This window comes from Xenopus laevis, chromosome 1S (assembly GCF_017654675.1).
Source record: "Xenopus laevis strain J_2021 chromosome 1S, Xenopus_laevis_v10.1, whole genome shotgun sequence".
Lineage (NCBI taxonomy): Eukaryota > Metazoa > Chordata > Amphibia > Anura > Pipidae > Xenopus > Xenopus laevis.
In genome coordinates, this window is record NC_054372.1 from 90642536 (window position 1) to 90660356 (window position 17821).

General features: G+C 41.6%; 1 protein-coding gene across 1 annotated transcript; it reads left to right on the top strand.

Annotated features, from left to right (window-relative positions):
- The first annotated feature begins 3 nt into the window (after positions 1-3).
- On the top strand, positions 4-17052 carry LOC121399367. The gene is made up of 5 exons (XM_041579900.1): positions 4-121; positions 1080-1126; positions 3563-4039; positions 14984-15117; positions 16294-17052. The coding sequence occupies exons 1-5, from the start codon at positions 34-36 to the stop codon at positions 16301-16303; spliced, it is 756 nt and encodes a 251-aa protein (XP_041435834.1). The 5' UTR covers positions 4-33; the 3' UTR covers positions 16304-17052.
- Positions 17053-17821: the final 769 nt, after the last annotated feature.

Here is a 17821-nt window from a genome sequence, read left to right on the forward strand (position 1 = left end):
CTTGTCCAGCAGGTGACATTACAAAGACATCACATGATGAGGAAAGTGACCAATGCTCAGGAGAAAGAATGGCATAATTGTTTACCGTGCTCAAATTTCCAAGTAATGGAACAACATAAAGGTTTGTTTTACACGATGAGTAGGTATGCAATAAGGATGCACAAAATGACTGTATTTTACACCCATGGGGAGTAATATTGTTTAGTAATATTCATGAAAATAAGATCAGGCATGGATTGTGGAGAGGCCACAATTCAAGAGCCTGCAACACTTCTCCTTGCACTGTCCCAAAAATGACATTGACTTTGGGAACTTTTTACACTTTTTACACTGTCCTTCAGCTTATTGGGTTACCCACTCCCAAGCTCAAAGGAGAAAAAATATATTATATTTTGAGTGTCAACGGCACTCACATGCTCTGCAAGCTTTGAGCAACTGTTGAGAAGCAATGATCATACACTCCTTGGTATTCTAAAAACATCAGATTTCTTCAGATTTCTTGGTGGTGTCATAAAGTAGCACTCAAGTCAAAACACAACGGGGCACCCTACTCAAGCACCCTGTTTCAATGCAGATTGGATTGGATTGGGTGGCTTCAGCATGCAATTCATAGGGCCCAGTTTTGACTAATGATCAAGGCTCTACACAGAAATAATGTACACATAGATTCTTTTGTACTTGTACTTGTGTAAATTATGCATTGCAATAGCTGTCTAGAAAAGGAAATGTAGAAACTTACTGCATACAATATGGCAATTGATTGAGACTACACTGAATCTAATACATATTATTAATTTCAATTTTCTAGCTCCTTCACACAAAGGCAAGACCAAAAGATAAATGAGCAAGGGTACTTTAGAGATATTACCTGCTGTACAATTATCATCCCACTGGTTCTCACCAGCTCCAACAATCCCCAGCGCAGTACTAAAATTGTAGGGGATATCTGACCTAGTTTATTTATACAATACTCCTCATATGCCCTCAAATAAATGGTGTTTCTATCTAATAATGATTTCATGTGCATGAAAAGACAGCAATAAATAATCAAATATTTCACTAACCTGTCTCCCGCCCAGGTGACTTTCAGCCAATAGGTTCCTCTGACATTCACAGTTCATTTCAGGTAAGATGTGAATTAAATATAATTAATGTCTGATAATTAGCAGAAAGGTTAAGATTCACATAGCATTTTCACAACTGGAACTAGACACCAGAAGACCCCTTAAACTTTCCTGGAACTACCCATCCTTGAACTTCCCCTTACAGTTTCTCTATGAAAATCGGAATCATTAGCTGCTCATATTCATGTCTTTAAAAACTACATATATTCCATATACCTGCATCTCTATTTGTCTTTAGAGTCTAATTGACACTTTACCACTTGAACTGAAAGCAGTGTAGCCATCCCTTTGTCATAATCAGATTTAGAAATCGATAAATTCTTCAAAGCAGTAACTTCACTCCTTTTAGAGACTAACAAGGAAATATACACGCTACAGCTAAAAACAAAATTACAGATAAAGCTATTTAATATAATTTGATTAAGACTTTGCACCTATTTTTTAAGACCAGGATTTCAGAGGTCTTACAAAATGGTAGAGATGATCCAATAAGCAGATCAACAATGAAACACGTTTGCATTGCCAGAGCATACTATGTTATGTTGTTTTTATTGAGTAATTTTTAGTACACAATCATGCGTATATCAATGTTTTTAAAAAAAAAAAAAATATTTACCTGTGTTTTTTCACATATATTTTGTCAGCATAAATCCACTATGCATTGTGCATAGGGAGACCACTACAATTACTTCTGTTTGCAGTTATATATTAGACTGTTCCTGACACTTGTCCAATCCCCCACACATTCTGGCTTGGATGTATATCCATAACAGTGGGACTAGGGAGTACACCAGGTACTGTATAGGTATTTTAATTAAAAAAAAGTAAAAAACAGTATGTGCTCCATTATGCAGCATACTGATCATTCATGTACTACACACTCAGTACTGTATACACAGCTATATGGTACTATCTACTGTATATGCAATTTACCCTCAGTGCATGTTCCACCAACAGTATGTATAGCTCTACAGCAGAATGTATGAATTGTCAATAGAATATATATACTGGTGGCACATTGACAGAGAATGGATCTTCCAAGGCCAGCTTTCTAACCATCACTAATAATTGGATTTTTGTAGCCGTGCAAGGCATGAAAACTGCTATGAATTAAGCCAACACTTTTAAAAAAAATTTATAAAAAAAACTGTGAATACCCAGTTGCATTTTTTGGGAAAAGTGTTTTCTGAACAAAGCATTTGCTAATATGCTAATGCAGTCCTGTTATTATAAAGGGGAGATAACTTCAATATCACCACCCGTTATTAAAGACATTAGACCACTTTAATGTTGTTGTAATGCCTGGTGGAGGGGTAAAAAAAACACTAGAAGTTTGGGTTGTCTTTCTGCAGAACAGCTCTGCTCAAATACAAAGTGGGTTGTGGGAGTATTCCAAGTCTAACAAAAGTAAAATTTTAAATCAATTTTTAATCAATTTTGTGATCTATAGTATATATTAATTTAGGTTTGCATTTTGGGGTCATGTATGGCTCTCATATACGTTTACTTTTAACATTCCCATACCTGTGGCAACAACTGATAAGTCACTTTGCCCCAGCATTTGTCATGGCTGCATGTACTAGTATTAATTGTGGACGACATTCAGGTTAATCACTGAATGTACCATAGCCCTAAGTCAGTGGTCTGGACATGACAGGGCTGCTTTTTAATTTGTTTGGCCTCTCTTGTTTTTTCTATGATTAACTCCTGTTAAGTATCTATTATTTATTATACAGGTATGCTGCTATGAAATAATGTCTGAAAGTTAACCTTTATGATAAGCCTTTGAAAATAAGTATAATGGCACATGGGGAAAATGCAGGCGGAGAAAAGCCAATGAACTCCTAACTGCGCCTCTGTGTATTTGCACTGACAGATGTTGGCCTGGGTACACAGGCCGTGGATTTTGGCATGAATATGCATAATTTCACATTTGCACACTAAAATCCACTTCGTATGTCTGTACACAGTTTGACACCATGCCTGCAGTACTGATACACAGAGGAGTGGATGGGAGTGCATCAGCGTTTCTCTGACTGCAAAGAAAAAGCAGATGGAGAAAAGCTGAGGAATATCCCCTCCTGCCATCAGCCTTAAGTCACACGGGGTGTATAGTCTGCTTCTCTCTTTCTGTTTTGTAAACCGGTGGAGCGAATCGGTATCTGCTCCTGTGTGTAGACCCATTGAGAGACAACGTGTCAGCCTGATTGCAGCTACACAGAGTGGATATCGGCCAAAAAATGCATGCTTTCATGTTTTTGTATTTCTAGACAAGAAGGCAGTTGTGCAGGTCCAAGTCATGTGATTACCAGTAAATATACTTCCCTTTAAAGGCAGGAACATTTTGGATAAATGGCTTTGCACAAAATTCAAATCTCTTTTATTACACACCTTGAACTCCATAGTCTAGTAATTTAGTTGCTGTATTAATTTTGCAGAACCATCACTACAGGTACCCATCCAAGATACTCCTTAAGCCAATAACTGCCTTACATCCTGAAGAACGTACAATACAGAAAATAGTTGTAGACCTTCGACCTGCTCTGGGACAGGTCCTGAACACATGCGAGGAAGAATACAATAGTTCTAGTGATGAGCCTCCACTTGTATGGGCTAAAACATCAGAGCAGCAAGAGGCAGTGAAAGAACAGCAAGAAATATTATCTTCATCCCAGGGCACTGCATCAGAGGAGTTCAGAATCTATCTACCACCAATCGCACAAAGCCAAGTTGAGCACTTAGACGCTCCAGTGAAACTGGCTAGGATGAATTTAGCATCGGTATCTAATAATGGGACTATAACATGTCATCCTGAAGACAAATCAGGGATGTTGCCTCCAGTTTGCTTCCCCAAACTTATTGTAAGTCAAGAACCAATGAAGAAGATGCCAGAAAAGCAGGTACAACAAAGAAATGTAAGTAGCCCTGAACAATTATTTACTCACTTGCAAGGGCACTTGTATTTAGGTTCAAACCGGACCAATGTCACTTCACTCAATTCATGTTATTTTTTTACAGTAACAATTATTTCAAGTTATCCAATATAAGCAGTGGTGTAATGATGCGCAACTGAGCCCCCCCACAAAAAAAATCTTAAATTTTAAGATTTAATCTGCATGCACAGCCAAACCAAACCATGATCCTCAAATTAATGTGACCAAAAGCTCTCAACATATAAAAGAAATCTACTTGCAGTTTAGGGGTGCACCATTTACAAATCTGACCCTGGACTTATCAGGTACAGCCCTTTGTTGAAACTATTCCTATATAGTGTTTATTTAATCTAGTGCAGTTTTGTCCAACTTCTGTGGTACAGAGAGCCGGAATTTTTCTGGCCTACGTGGTGGAGGGCTGATAATGGAAGCCAGTGTTGATCACTCCAACTTTTAAACCACACCCATTTAAACCACACCCATGTTATCACAATAACTTTTGTGACCATGTCTGCATTAATGGTGGTAACAAAACCAAAAAACCAAATGGTTGGTGCTCACTGCAGGGATATCACTCATCACTGTAAAAAATGTACTGTAAGTGATACCCTTAAATATACCATAAACATACCCTTAAACCCCATATGCCACCTCCTCCCCTGTGGATAACACAGCATCTTAGGGGTCCCTAACAACAATTTCCAAATGCTAACAAACCCCCATAACAAACCCTACAGTCTCATGTCTCAGAGGGTACATAATAGGACAGGCAGAGTAAAGGTGGCCATACACGGGCCGATAAAAGCTGCCAACAGACTGTGTCGGCAGCTTATTGGCCCGTGTATGGGGGCCCCCGACGGGCTTCCCCGATCGAGATCTGGCCGAAAGTCGGCCAGATCTCGATCGGATGGGTTTAAAAATCCCGTCGGATCGCGGCCGCATCTGTTCGTTGATGCGGTCCCGCGATCCGACCGCCCGTTTGAGAATGCTAGGATCCGATCGTTGGGCCCTAGGGCCCACGATCGGATCTGCCCGATATTGCCCACCTCAAGGTGGGCATATCGGAGGGAGATCCGCTCGTTTGGCGACATCGCCAAACGAGCGGATCTATCCATGTATGGGGACCTTAAGACACACACGGATCATAGGGCAGGCAGAGTATGACACACACTTTTCCATTGAATTCTGGCAGGCCACTCTCTTCCTGAATATTAATTAGACAATATTTATTTGGTGACTTAAGTGCTCCTAAGCCATTTTTAAAAGCAGCAAATTACTCCACACACACCTTGTACACTTGAACCAATGTACTTACAAAATACATTTTTCTACATCTTGTGGGCTACTGTCAGGCTTACCGGTATTATCCAGACGTAGAAGGAGCTGGAGCTGAAGATATTGAACCCACAAGCGCCTCACACAACCGCTACCCACCTGGAGTGGAACAGGGAGCAGGGTTGTGGAGAGTAGCCAATGAGACGATCAAGCGAAGTACAAAAGGATTAAGCAGAGTCGTGGTCAGGAGGTCCAAGGTCAAAGGCAGGCAGCGAGGAATTCAATAGTATAAAGATGCTAGGGTTTCAGTCAAAATAACCTAATAACCAGGCAATGCATCACAGTCCGGATTTGGTTTAAGTACTGATACTTTGGCGCCAAACCGGCGTCATTGCGCTGACGTCGCGGAACTGACGCCAGCACGTCCATCACTGGCGTTTCCGCTTACGTCCTTGCGCCCGCGACCGTCGCCGACGCCTTCGCGTCCGCGAACGTCGCCGGCGTCCCGCGTCACAAGCCGGTGCGCATTAACGCGCCTGCGCCGGACAGGACGCATGCGTAGATTCTCACATTGCCCCCCATCAAGGAGCGGCCTCAGGACGCGACAACCAGAAGGCTTACCAGGGTAAGTTCCATGGAATTTTTTCAGCAACTCCGGAGCGTGGATGTTAGACGCTGGTTCCCAAGAATTCTCTTCCGGACCGTAACCCTTCCACCTCACCAGATACTGAAGACGCTTGCCTCTTAATCTGGAATCCAGGATCTCCTCAACCTCAAATTCTTCTTGACCATCGACCACCACAGGAAGCGGAGGAGGAGTCGAACGCCCAGGAAACCGGAACGTTGAGGCTGGTTTCAGAAGTGCAGCATGAAACACAGGATGGATGTGCCAGGATGCTGGAAGCTTAAGCTGAAAAGCCACAGGATTGACTTGACGAATAATAGGAAAGGGACCCAAGAAACGTTGACCCAACTTCCTACTGGGACAAGAAAGCTTAAGGTTAACAGTTGATAACCAAACACAGTCACCCACCTTGAACTCTGGGTCACCTCTCCGCCTCCGATCGGCATAAATCTTGAAATTTTGTTGAGCCTTCTTCATGTTTTCTTGAAGTTTTTGAAAATTATTGGATAGAAAAGTTAATCGGTCCTTGACAGCAGGAACTAAAATATCAAATACAATGGCAGAGGGAAAAGTTACTGGATGAAGACCATAGTTTGCGAAGAAAGGGGACTGATTGATTGAAGAATGGTGGGAATTATTATAAGCAAATTCTGCAAGAGGAAGAAGATTCACCCAATCGTCTTGGAGGTACGAAGAATAACATCTCAGATATTGCTCGAGAGTTTGGTTAGTTCGCTCAGTCTGGCCATTGGACTGAGGGTGAAAGGCGGAGGAAAGGGATACTGAAATCTTGAGTGCTCCACACAACGATTTCCAAAACTGTGATGTGAATTGCGGTCCCCGATCCGACACCACCTCATCTGGAAGACCATGGAGCCTTACCACTTCTTTAATGAAAGTATCAGCGGTCTCAGAAGCAGAAGGAAGGTTTGGTAAAGACTTAAAATGAGCCATCTTAGTTAAACGGTCAACAAAAACAGCAATGGTGGAACAATCACAGGACAATGGTAAATCAGAAATAAAGTCCAAAGAAACTGATCCCCATGGACGGGAAGGCACTGGCAGAGGTTGAAGAAGACCAATAGGCCTAGAATGAGAGTCCTTGGATCTAGAGCAAACTTCACATGATGCAACAAATTTAAAACAGTCTTTAGCCATCCCAGGCCACCAGAATAATCTCTTAGCCAAGATAATGGTTTTCTTGATACCTGGATGACCCGCCAATTTGGAATCATGAATATTCTTAAGGACCTCTAAACGCATCTGTTCTGGAACAAAAATCTTACCTTGATGAAGAAGAAGACCGTCCTTGGAAACTAATGATGGTTCAGAGATGTTTATGGAAGCGTCTTTAATTCCATCTACCAGGGTAGACTGTAACAGGAGGAAGTTGTTAGAGTTTAAAATCGTCTCAGGAGCCAAAGGAACCTCGTCTTCAGAAGAGAACATTCGGGATAAAGCATCTGCTTTAACATTCTTAGACCCAGGTCGGTATGTAAGATGAAAATTAAATCTCATGAAAAATAAAGCCCACCTTGCTTGTCTAGGTCTCAGCCTCTTAGCCGAACGTAAATACTCCAGATTCCTATGATCAGTAAAGATTAGAATCGGATGTTTAGACCTTTCAAGAAGATACCTCCACTCTTCAAGTGCCAGTTTGATGGCGAGTAATTCACGGTCAGCTACATCATAATTGCATTCACTCTTGGCCAATTTACGAGAAAAAAAAGCAACAGGATGAAGATCCTCTTGAAACCCAGTTCTCTGGGACAACACAGCACCCACCGCAAGTTCTGATGCGTCTACCTCCAGAATAAAAGGAAGGGAGACATCCGGATGGTGAAGAATTGGGCCCGAAGTGAAGAGTGACTTCAGTTTCTCAAAAGCCTCCTGAGCCTGTGTGGACCAAACAAACTTTTGATTATTGCGAGTCAACTCAGTGATTGGGAGGATAACTTGGGAAAAATTCTTTATAAATTTTCTATAAAAATTTGCAAAGCCAATAAAACGTTGAACGGCCTTTTTAGAAGACGGAATTGGCCAGTTAAGAATTGCAGAAATCTTCCTGGAGTCCATCTGGATACCCTGAGGAGAAATGAAGAAACCCAAAAAGTCCACAGATGATTGTTCAAACACACATTTCTCGATCTTAGCATACAGCTGATGAGTGCGCAGATGAGCCAGGACCCTCTTTAAGTGTAATCTGTGTTCTTCCAAAGAATTCGAAAAAACAAGAATATCATCTAAATAAATGATGACAAATATATCAAGGAAGTCTCTGAAAACATCATTAACAAAATGCTGAAACGTTGCAGGAGCGTTGCAGAGACCGAAGGGCATGACCAGATATTCAAAATGCCCGTAACGAGTACGAAAGGCCGTCTTCCATTCATCGCCCTCTCTTATTCTGACCAGATTGTAAGCGCCCCGGAGATCCAGTTTAGAAAAGATCTTAGCCTCCGCCAAACGTTGAAATAGTTCAGGAATGAGAGGAAGTGGGTAACGATTTTTGACTGTGATTTTGTTCAAATCCCGATAGTCTATGCATGACCTTAATGAATGATCCTTCTTCTCAACAAAGAAAATCCCGGCTCCTGCTGGAGAAGAAGATTGTCTAATGAACCCTTTAGCCAAATTCTCATCTAAATAAGAGCGAAGTTCCACAAGTTCAGACTCGGATAAAGGATAAACTCGTCCAAAAGGAATCTGGGCCCCAGGAAGAAGATTAATAGGGCAATCATAAATACGATGAGGAGGTAACTTGTCAGCCCCTCTTTTATTGAAAACGTCCGAAAATTCCCAATAAACCTGAGGAAGAAGTTCATGGATTTCAGAGGCAGGTGATAAAGAACAGACTCTTTTTGAAGAGGAAATACATCGAGAGGAACAAAAATTCGAAAGAAACTTTACTTCACCGGTAGCCCAGTTGATAGATGGGTTGTGTTTCTGCAACCAGGGTAATCCCAGGATAACGGGGAATAAAGGAGAAGAGACCACATCAAAGTTCATGACTTCAGCATGCCTTTTATTCAGCAAAACAAAAAGAGAAACAGTCTCTTGCACCACAGGACCTGAGGTAATCAGAGAACCATCAGCCACACGGAGAGCTACGGGATTCTTCTTGGTCTGGAGCGGTATCTGGAATTGTAGTGCTACTTTATTGTCCAGAAAACACCCACTGGCCCCAGAGTCAAGGATTGCTTGGAGATCTACCTGTTGGTCTCCCCACTGCAAAGACAAAGAAACTGTCAGGAGAGGCACAGGAACATGGCAGGAGGTAAAGTCTTTTTCGAGCAACTTCTTACCCGTTGGGCGGATCGGACAACCCCGAAGCAAATGGCCTGCTTGTCCACAGTAAAGGCAGAGGTTCAGTCTGCGGCGCCTGATACGCTCCTCAGGAGTTAAAGCAGATCTAATGGCACCGATCTGCATGGGCTCTGGAGCTGTACTGAAGACGGGTGGAGGCATAGCTGGAGGAAAGGTGGAAGGCATTCGGACCGGAGGAGGAGCAGATGGTAACATCCAAGTTTGAGGTGGAAGGCCCGCTTTCTCCGCCCTTTCTTCCTCTCTACGTTCCCTGAGCCTCTGAGCAAGTTGGATAGAAAGGAGGATGAGGTCCTCCAAACTGTCAGGGATGCCAGTACGGGCTAACTCATTCTTCAGTTCGGATGAAAGCCCAAAGCGATACTGATTTTTTAGTGCTGCAGGGTTCCATTCAGTATCATCCGCCCATTGCCGGAACTCCAGTGTGTAGTCTTCCGCAGGGCGGACCCCTTGCTTCAGGGCACGCAAGGCGGCCTCGGCGGTAGTGGTTCGGTGAGGATCATCAAAAATGACCGCCATTGCGTCAAAGAATGAATCCACTGTGGCCAACACGGGACTGTGGCGATCCATGAGATGAAAGGCCCAAGTCTGTGGTTCTCCCGTAAGGAAAGAAATAATAACCCCAACCCAGGTTTGCTCAGTAGGGTAAGTGTGGGGTTTTAGTGAGAACAGCAGCTTACAGTTGCTCCTGAAATTCCGGAACATCTTTCGGTCACCGGCAAACTTCTCAGGAAACGCTATTTTTGGCTCAGAGATTTCGGAGGTGATGACCTGGACCTCTGTTGGAGCAGGAGGAGTGGCAGCAGACGTGGAAGGGAGTACAGCTGGCGGATGAGCTCTGATATGCTCTTGTAGCTGAGCATAGCCACTTTGCAGCTCCCGGACCGCTTGCGTGAGCGACGACAGCTGCTGGGTTAGGACAGCAAACGGAGAAGCCCCTTCAGCTGGATCCATCTGGCCTGGTTATACTGTCAGGCTTACCGGTATTATCCAGACGTAGAAGGAGCTGGAGCTGGAGATATTGAACCCACAAGCACCTCACACAACCGCTACCCACCTGGAGTGGAACAGGGAGCAGGGTTGTGGAGAGTAGCCAATGAGACGATCAAGCGAAGTACAAAAGGATTAAGCAGAGTCGTGGTCAGGAGGTCCGAGGTCAAAGGCAGGCAGCGAGGTTCGTAAACGATGAGACAGGCCGAAGAGTCGAGGCAGGCAGAAGAAATCGTAGTCCAGGTACAGGCAAGGGTCAACAACAGGAATTCAATAGTATAAAGACGCTAGGGTTTCAGTCAAAATAACCTAATAACCAGGCAATGCATCACAGTCCGGATTTGGTTTAAGTACTGATACTTTGGCGCCAAACCGGCGTCATTGCGCTGACGTCGCGGAACTGACGCCAGCACCTCCATCACTGGCGTTTCCGCTTACGTCCTTGCGCCCGCGACCGTCGCCGACGCCTTTGCGTCCGCGACCGTCGCCGGCGTCCCGCGTCACACGCCGGCGCGCATTAACGCGCCCGCGCCTGCGCCGGACAGGACGCATGCGTAGATTCTCACAGGCTACTGTTATGTATATATTAATTACTCAGCACTGTCCTCAGTACTGTCAGGAATGATCCGATTCGTTTTCCGCACCGGGCGCATGATGTCATCTCGTCGAAAACGGTGCCAAAATTTTAAATAAAAAGATGCAGAGGTCATGGGTTCAATGCCGATTATAGATCACGTTCACTGATGTTCCTGGCTGCTCCTTAATTCTTATAATATTGATTCTTGGATTTCTGACCCCTCGCTATGACCCTGACAATGATCCTTTGCTTAGAAACAATAGCAGGTTTAGGGCACACTGGAAATCAGACCAAAGATAACAGTTAAAAATGTAGACACTTAGTCATAAGCTCCAAAGATCCTTTTCTGCCTGCCTACTGAACTTCTGCCTGAATCTTGACTACGCTTGAACTCTGTGGCTACCGTGAACTGGAATTTAACCCTAGTGCTTCCTCCTTGGTCCAGGCTCCTCCGTCATCTGAGCTGCTAGGCCCTGACAAGTACTACCATAAATATAATCATCATACACAGAGTGAAATGATGCCATCTTCTCATGTAAAAGGGGTCAGGCCATGTACTCACAAATATTCAAAGAAATCAATCATAGAAAATTCTATTTGCAGTTTAACCCCAGTGCAGTTCTGCCCTCTTAGATGCAAAGCATCTACAACTCAGTGTGAGATATTGCATGAGGTTAAATGATTAATTTAACCAAAATTAGATGAAACCACACTGACACACTTATAAAGTCCAGCGCACTTAGGGGCACATTTTCTAAAGTGTCAATTTTCTTTTCACCTTACTTTACCAAAGTTCGCCTCATTTCTGAAATCTGGTGAATTGTCTCCTGGCGTAAATTATCTGCGAAAATGTACTAGTATATTTCCCCATACAATAGTAGTGGGAAAAACTCTCTAGAGAATGGAGAAAATTAGCATGGAAAGGGCAATGTTGATTGCGATTTAAAAGTGGCAGCTCTATCTTTATAATGGAAGTTCGCCAAAAGTACACTTTGGTGAAAAGGGTCACTTTTACACTTGGATAAATTACTGGATTTTCCCCAGACAAAAATTTACCTGGCGAAATGGTGAGAAAGATCTCTAGTGCTGAGGTTTTTTGCTAGTGATTTGTCTTACTCGCCTTTTATTAAATTAGCAAATTTGCGGCAAATTGGTATTTTGGTGAATTTTCATAAAAAAACACAATTAGTTTTTTAGTCAATGTGCCCCTTTATGCTAGAAGCATCTACAGTGTGCTGGTAAATAATTATGTCACTGCTGGTTCGTTTCATCTGTAATCAACTTCTCTTAAGGGCAATTCTGTCCCTTACTCACAGTCATTCTTTAGCATGCCTCATTACTGAAATTTAAAACTGTATTGTCCACATGTGCTGTGATGCTCTATCCCCAAACTGCAGTAGAACCCCCATTTTATGTTTTTCAGGGGAACAGAAAAAATAGTTTAAAATCCAGCATAATTTTAAATCAGGGAAGCATATTATGTAATCAATTTTTCTGTATTATTTCTGAGCCTACCATTTTAAACAAGTTCCATACCTGTATTATAATTTAATGGAACTTCCAAATTTTGGTCATTTACTAATTCTTACAAAGTCTCTTCACTACTATTCCATTTCAGTATCACATCATCAATGCAATGCCAGCAAAAGGCCCATGCTCAGTTCATGGGTATTGAGAACACAATGCCATGAACAAGAATCTGTATCTGGGTGCAAAGCTTGTCCCCATGGTGGTGCCACATTCTTGTAAGAAAAATGTGTTATTAAGCTTGACCTAATTATGACTAAAATTAAACCAATTCCTTACAAAGGGTTCCCCAACCTTTTTTTACCTGTGGGTCACTGGCTCACAGTCAAGAATTTGGGAGCAACACAAGCATGAAGAACGTTCCTGGGGGTGCCAGATAAGGGCTATGGCTACGTGAATGCCTATTTAGTAACCCCTAAATGGACTGAAAGCCTACAAGAGGCTCAGTTTGGCAGTACACCTGTTTTTATGAAACCAAAAGTTTTCTCCAAGCCAATAGTTCAAAAATAAGCACCTGCCTTGAGGCCAATGAAAGCAACAGTCTACTGAGAGCAACAAGTGGTTTTGACCTTACACAATAAACTCTTTGAATTGATTATCCTTTATTTAAGCCTTCACCAAGAAAACTCTTAATCCCTGATCATGTATAATGCTTGTATATCAGAATTTTTCATATTAAGTGGACCAAATCCCTCCTTGTTTCCACTCAGATTATTCCAAAATAGTAAGAACCCGTGTGGAATGCTTCAAATAGGAAAGTAATGTTACAAATTATTATCTAGAAAATGGCAAAGGTTACTTGTAAGTGAGTCAATTCCTGATATTGGGGGACCTGGGTGGGTTATACGGTCCTTATGACTCTTATTGTCATACATACTTCTTACTATCCATTTTTAGTTGGAGTAAGGAGAACCATTTCTGTTTTAGAGAGGTTTAATTTAAGGTAGCGTTGCGACATCCAAGTAGAGATAGCAGAGAGGCAGGAGTACAAATACACACCTAACAATTATCATGCTTTCATTCATTAACTCTGCATAGAGAAATTAAATAATTTCAACATCCATCTACAAAATGGCAATAGCCCCATTTCCTAACCCCCAGCAATGCTGAAACTCATCGGAAATAAACTCTTCCTAGATCCCACCATAAATAAAACTGAAAGGAACATAAACAGTAAAAAAAGGGGAAAAGGTTTCTTTACATGTAAAGTTTGTATCTGTTGATTCAGCTCCTAAAATAAACAATTTCTTTGCATGAGAAAGGTTTTCATTGTATAGCCCTGTTGGAAACCATGAATGCCATTATTCAGAAAGTAGACACTGTATTCTACAGTGCTTTTCTGTTATCTGCTGTGTAAACATGAGCCTTTTTGGCCCAATTCAACTTGAATGGCTGCCCCGTGGCTACACAACAGCTTTTTTTATATAAACTGTAGGAGTGTCTCTGAAGCAAACACACAATTTCTTTACTTTGCTAGATTGTAAATGTCCCTTTCTCACTGTCGCAAATTATTTCCTTGTCACTTGAAACACTCTGAACACCACAGTGAGCACATTTTCCCATAAGCATAGACAAATTTATAAAGGGAAGCAGAGTTTGCAGCTGCAGGGGCCCCACTGGGGTACAGAAAATATAGGTTTATGGAAAAATGGCTTATTCACAAACTTAAGGGGAAACCCCACTGCCCAAATAAAATTGTGGGACTCTGACCTAAAAATTATATTGATTGTTAAGACCTGACGACCGATAAATGAGGGGCAAACTTCTATTCTGGCCATCACAAAAGAAGAGCTTACAAGATCATTTTAGGTGGAATCATTGGCTTAAAGGAACAATAACACCAAAAAATTAAAGTGTTTTAAAGGAATGGCAACTTCTAAGTCATCATAAATGGGATGGTTCACCTTTTAGTATATTATAGAATGGCTAATTCTAAGCAGAATTTAAATTAACCTTCATGTTTTTCTTTTTATATTTTTTAAATGATTTGCCTACTTCTGGCTCTTTTTAGCTTTCAAATGGGGGTCATTGACCCCATATAAAAAACAAATGCTTGGTGAGGCTACAATTTTATTGTAGGTCTACTTTTTGTGATGTTGTCCCATGATGATTTACATCTATAAAAGCATTGTTAGCATTTTTGCTGGTAGATCCCAATCTACCTTTTGGACACCACTGCTCTACATCATACTAAAAGTTACTTTAAAAGTGAACAACTTCTTAAAGCACTAGGTAGAGTGGAGATGTAAGGATTCATTTCCATATGTGGTAGGAGATAACATGGCAGGGTATTTTTGGATGCTGTCCTGAATACAAAAACTCAACTACACCCCAACCTCTTTTAGGAACAAATCCGTAGTCAGACTTCTTCAAATCAAATAATTGTTAATGCACAGCCCTGTGTATTTCAAAGAAAAACTAATATATGTGCTGATATCCTTTGAGTATTTGAAACTTAAGTTGCTTTAAAAGATTTTCCTGATTTTACAACAATGTATCTGCTCCCAAAAAAAATGCAAGGGGGTTAAAAAGTATATGATAACAATTGATAAATTATGGTAAATATTTCATTCTCACCAGTAAAATCCAACACTGTCACTCCTTCTAGATGTCTGCAAGATGGATAGGTGTGGAGAAACTACAGCTGCCACTTTCTGAACTAGTTAAGGTAATAAGTAGACAGACAGACTATAGACATCACACACTCATTAACCAGGTGCTCCACTCCCTTCGAGAGAGGCGGTAAGTGCTAAAGCTTTTTTAAATGCTTTACATTTTTCGAAAAAAAAGTTACTTTATTCCTGTTGGTAGATGCTGTGTGAGGAAATCTGATCATACCTTGATACACATGTTAAATCACTGTTTAATCAACCACCTAATTATATACTCTAGAAGCCTACCCTAAAGGCAGCCATGCAAGTTTAGATATAATGGACCCTTCAGATCAAATTGGCAGTTTATCTGCCCATGTACCACGACAGGCCCACCCATTTCATATCTAGCTGAAAATTGTCTACATATCAGCAGGTTTGTGTCCTCATCCAATTGCTCTCTATAAGTCCAAATGGATCACAAATCAGATCAGCCCACTTTGGCCTACAATGTGGGTGGCCAAATCAGGCCCAGATCTACTTGTCTGTCAATCTTGTAGATTGAACAGATTTGGCCGTGCATAGCCACTTTAAGTCAGGGGGTCCCTTTCCTGTTAGATTTATAAAACTGACTTTTGAAATGGGTGTTCTTTACTTTTAATGCTCTATTATGATCAGTGGCGTAACTACCGGGGGAGCAGGGGGTGCAACTGGGCCAGGGTCCGCACCCCCGCAGGGCCCCCCTGGCAGATCGCGCTCGCTGCAGCCGGCTGGAGTGGGCTGCAGCCACAAATAAAATGCACACGGACGGGGGGGGGGCAGCTGCACGGCCCACCAGGGCCCACCCCCACCTAGTTCCGTTACTGATTGTGATATTCTATGGCAATGTAACACATGAGGTGGTATTCCATGATGTGCTAACCTTGCTCAGAAAAGAGCCCGTATTTCTAAAGTCCAGGCACCCCTGACCTGGAAAATCTAGCAAAAATAGATTATATATAAACAGAAAGGAATTATTTAGAAATAGGGGTAAAACACAACAGAAAGAAAGTTACACACTTGCAAGTTATAAAAAGCTGAGTGCCTTTCTTAGAGACAGTTCTTATCCTTTTCCCTTAGCAAAACAAAACTAGTAACACCCATGTGCCACTACCTTACAATTGCATTTATTAATCAACACAAACACCAAAAATGGTATTTGGAACTTTAAAAGTCTTGTGTAAACATGACAAAGTATTTAAAGTAACAAAGTAAACAAAGTATTAGAGCACATCAAAGTGTAATAGATTGGCAGCTGAGTAATATTTGTGTTTCCTTTTCTTTTTAGGAAAGTTTAGAGAACCAGCCTCTTTGTGTGGTCAGACTGTGAATGTACAGCTATGTGAGTTATGAATAAGCAGTTTAAAAAACACTGCTGTCATTGATGTCACAGGAAGCAAGATATGTTGCAGAAAGTAGAAATAGTTGGAACACGTGTGGAACACGTGACAACACACAGATATCAAGTAGAATATTATTCCAGTAATATTACACACACATGGAAGAAAAGAAGCTGAACATTTAAAGCTTTATGCTGATGCAAAATCTAGTAGAAGTGACTACAGAATACATGTATCCCATACTGATGGTGTTTTGACTTCTACACAGCAGGATGAATACTTTGAAGCCACTTTTTCTACCTTCCAACCTTTTTCCTTCTGCTCCTGGTCTTCTCCACTATAATTTTTTATTGCTTGCTAACACAAGGGCATATTTGTCCAACTTTCCCACTATGGGGGTATTTATTGAATTAAGAAAATTGATCACCACAACCTGAATACAATTCTGCCTTTTTATATTCACTTGTACAGGATTCTTAGGGACATATCACTCTCTCCCATATCTCACCAACTGATAAATATGTCCCTAAGAATCTAATATAAGTAAAAAGAGATCAGTGGAGTTTTAAATATGCCCTGTAGTGGGAAAGTTGGACTGCTGTGTTCCTGACTACACTGAGTAGCAGGAGCAGAAAAGTACTAATTTTCGCACAGCAATGCATCAGCTGTACTGTTTGAATTTAGAAAGTTTGGACACAGAATGCTTAAAAAATCTGAAGAATACCATGCCATGACATAAGGCTTCAAACATGCTTTTCAATAAAGATTTAAAGCAGTATTTATTAGGCTATACAATCTACTCTACAATCTATTTTGTAAAAGAAGACAGGGACATGTGCTTTTTGGATAACAGGAAGGCACTGGGTCTGACTTGGCCAGATTCAAAGACCAGAGGTTAAGAAACACTAGCATCTGACAAGATCATTCTCTTTCAGTAATATACATCAGAAAACAAACGTATCCAGTTAAATCTTTTATTATCTATTCAACAACACTTTTGAACTCATTCACAGATTGTATTTAGGTCTTGATCTTCCTGTGCTCTTTTAGGGTAAGGACACACGAGGAGATTCAGGGAGATTTTGTCACCTGGCTACTAATCGCCTGGTCTTTTGAGCAACTATCTCCCTGAACTGCCTTAGCGTTTTTCCCCATAGGCTACAATGAAAAGTTGCCTGCGTTAATGCACACACGGCGATGCGTTTTCAATAGTTGCCCAAAGTTGCCTCATGAGGCAATTTCAGGCAACTATTGAAAACGCATCGCCGTGTGTGCATTAACGCAGGCAACTTTTCATTGTAGCCTATGGGGAAAAACGCTAAGGCAGTTCAGGGAGATAGTTGCTCAAAAGACCAGGCGATTAGTAGCCAGGTGACAAAATCTCCCTGAATCTCCTCGTGTGTCCTTACCCTTAATCCCTCACAGGTAATTTGTGTTTGAACTGAAGTGTGGGATTCTGAGCTATGAAATGCAAAT

Excerpts from the sequence above, each read along its gene's own strand:
- LOC121399367 (XM_041579900.1), top strand. The coding sequence starts at position 34 with ATGATGAGGAAAGTGACCAATGCTCAGGAGAAAGAATGGCATAATTGT. Across the intron at positions 122-1,079 it reads AGTAATGGAACAACATAAAG|GTGACTTTCAGCCAATAGGT; the intron begins GTTTGTTTTACA and ends TCTCCCGCCCAG. Across the intron at positions 1,127-3,562 it reads ACATTCACAGTTCATTTCAG|AACCATCACTACAGGTACCC; the intron begins GTAAGATGTGAA and ends TTAATTTTGCAG.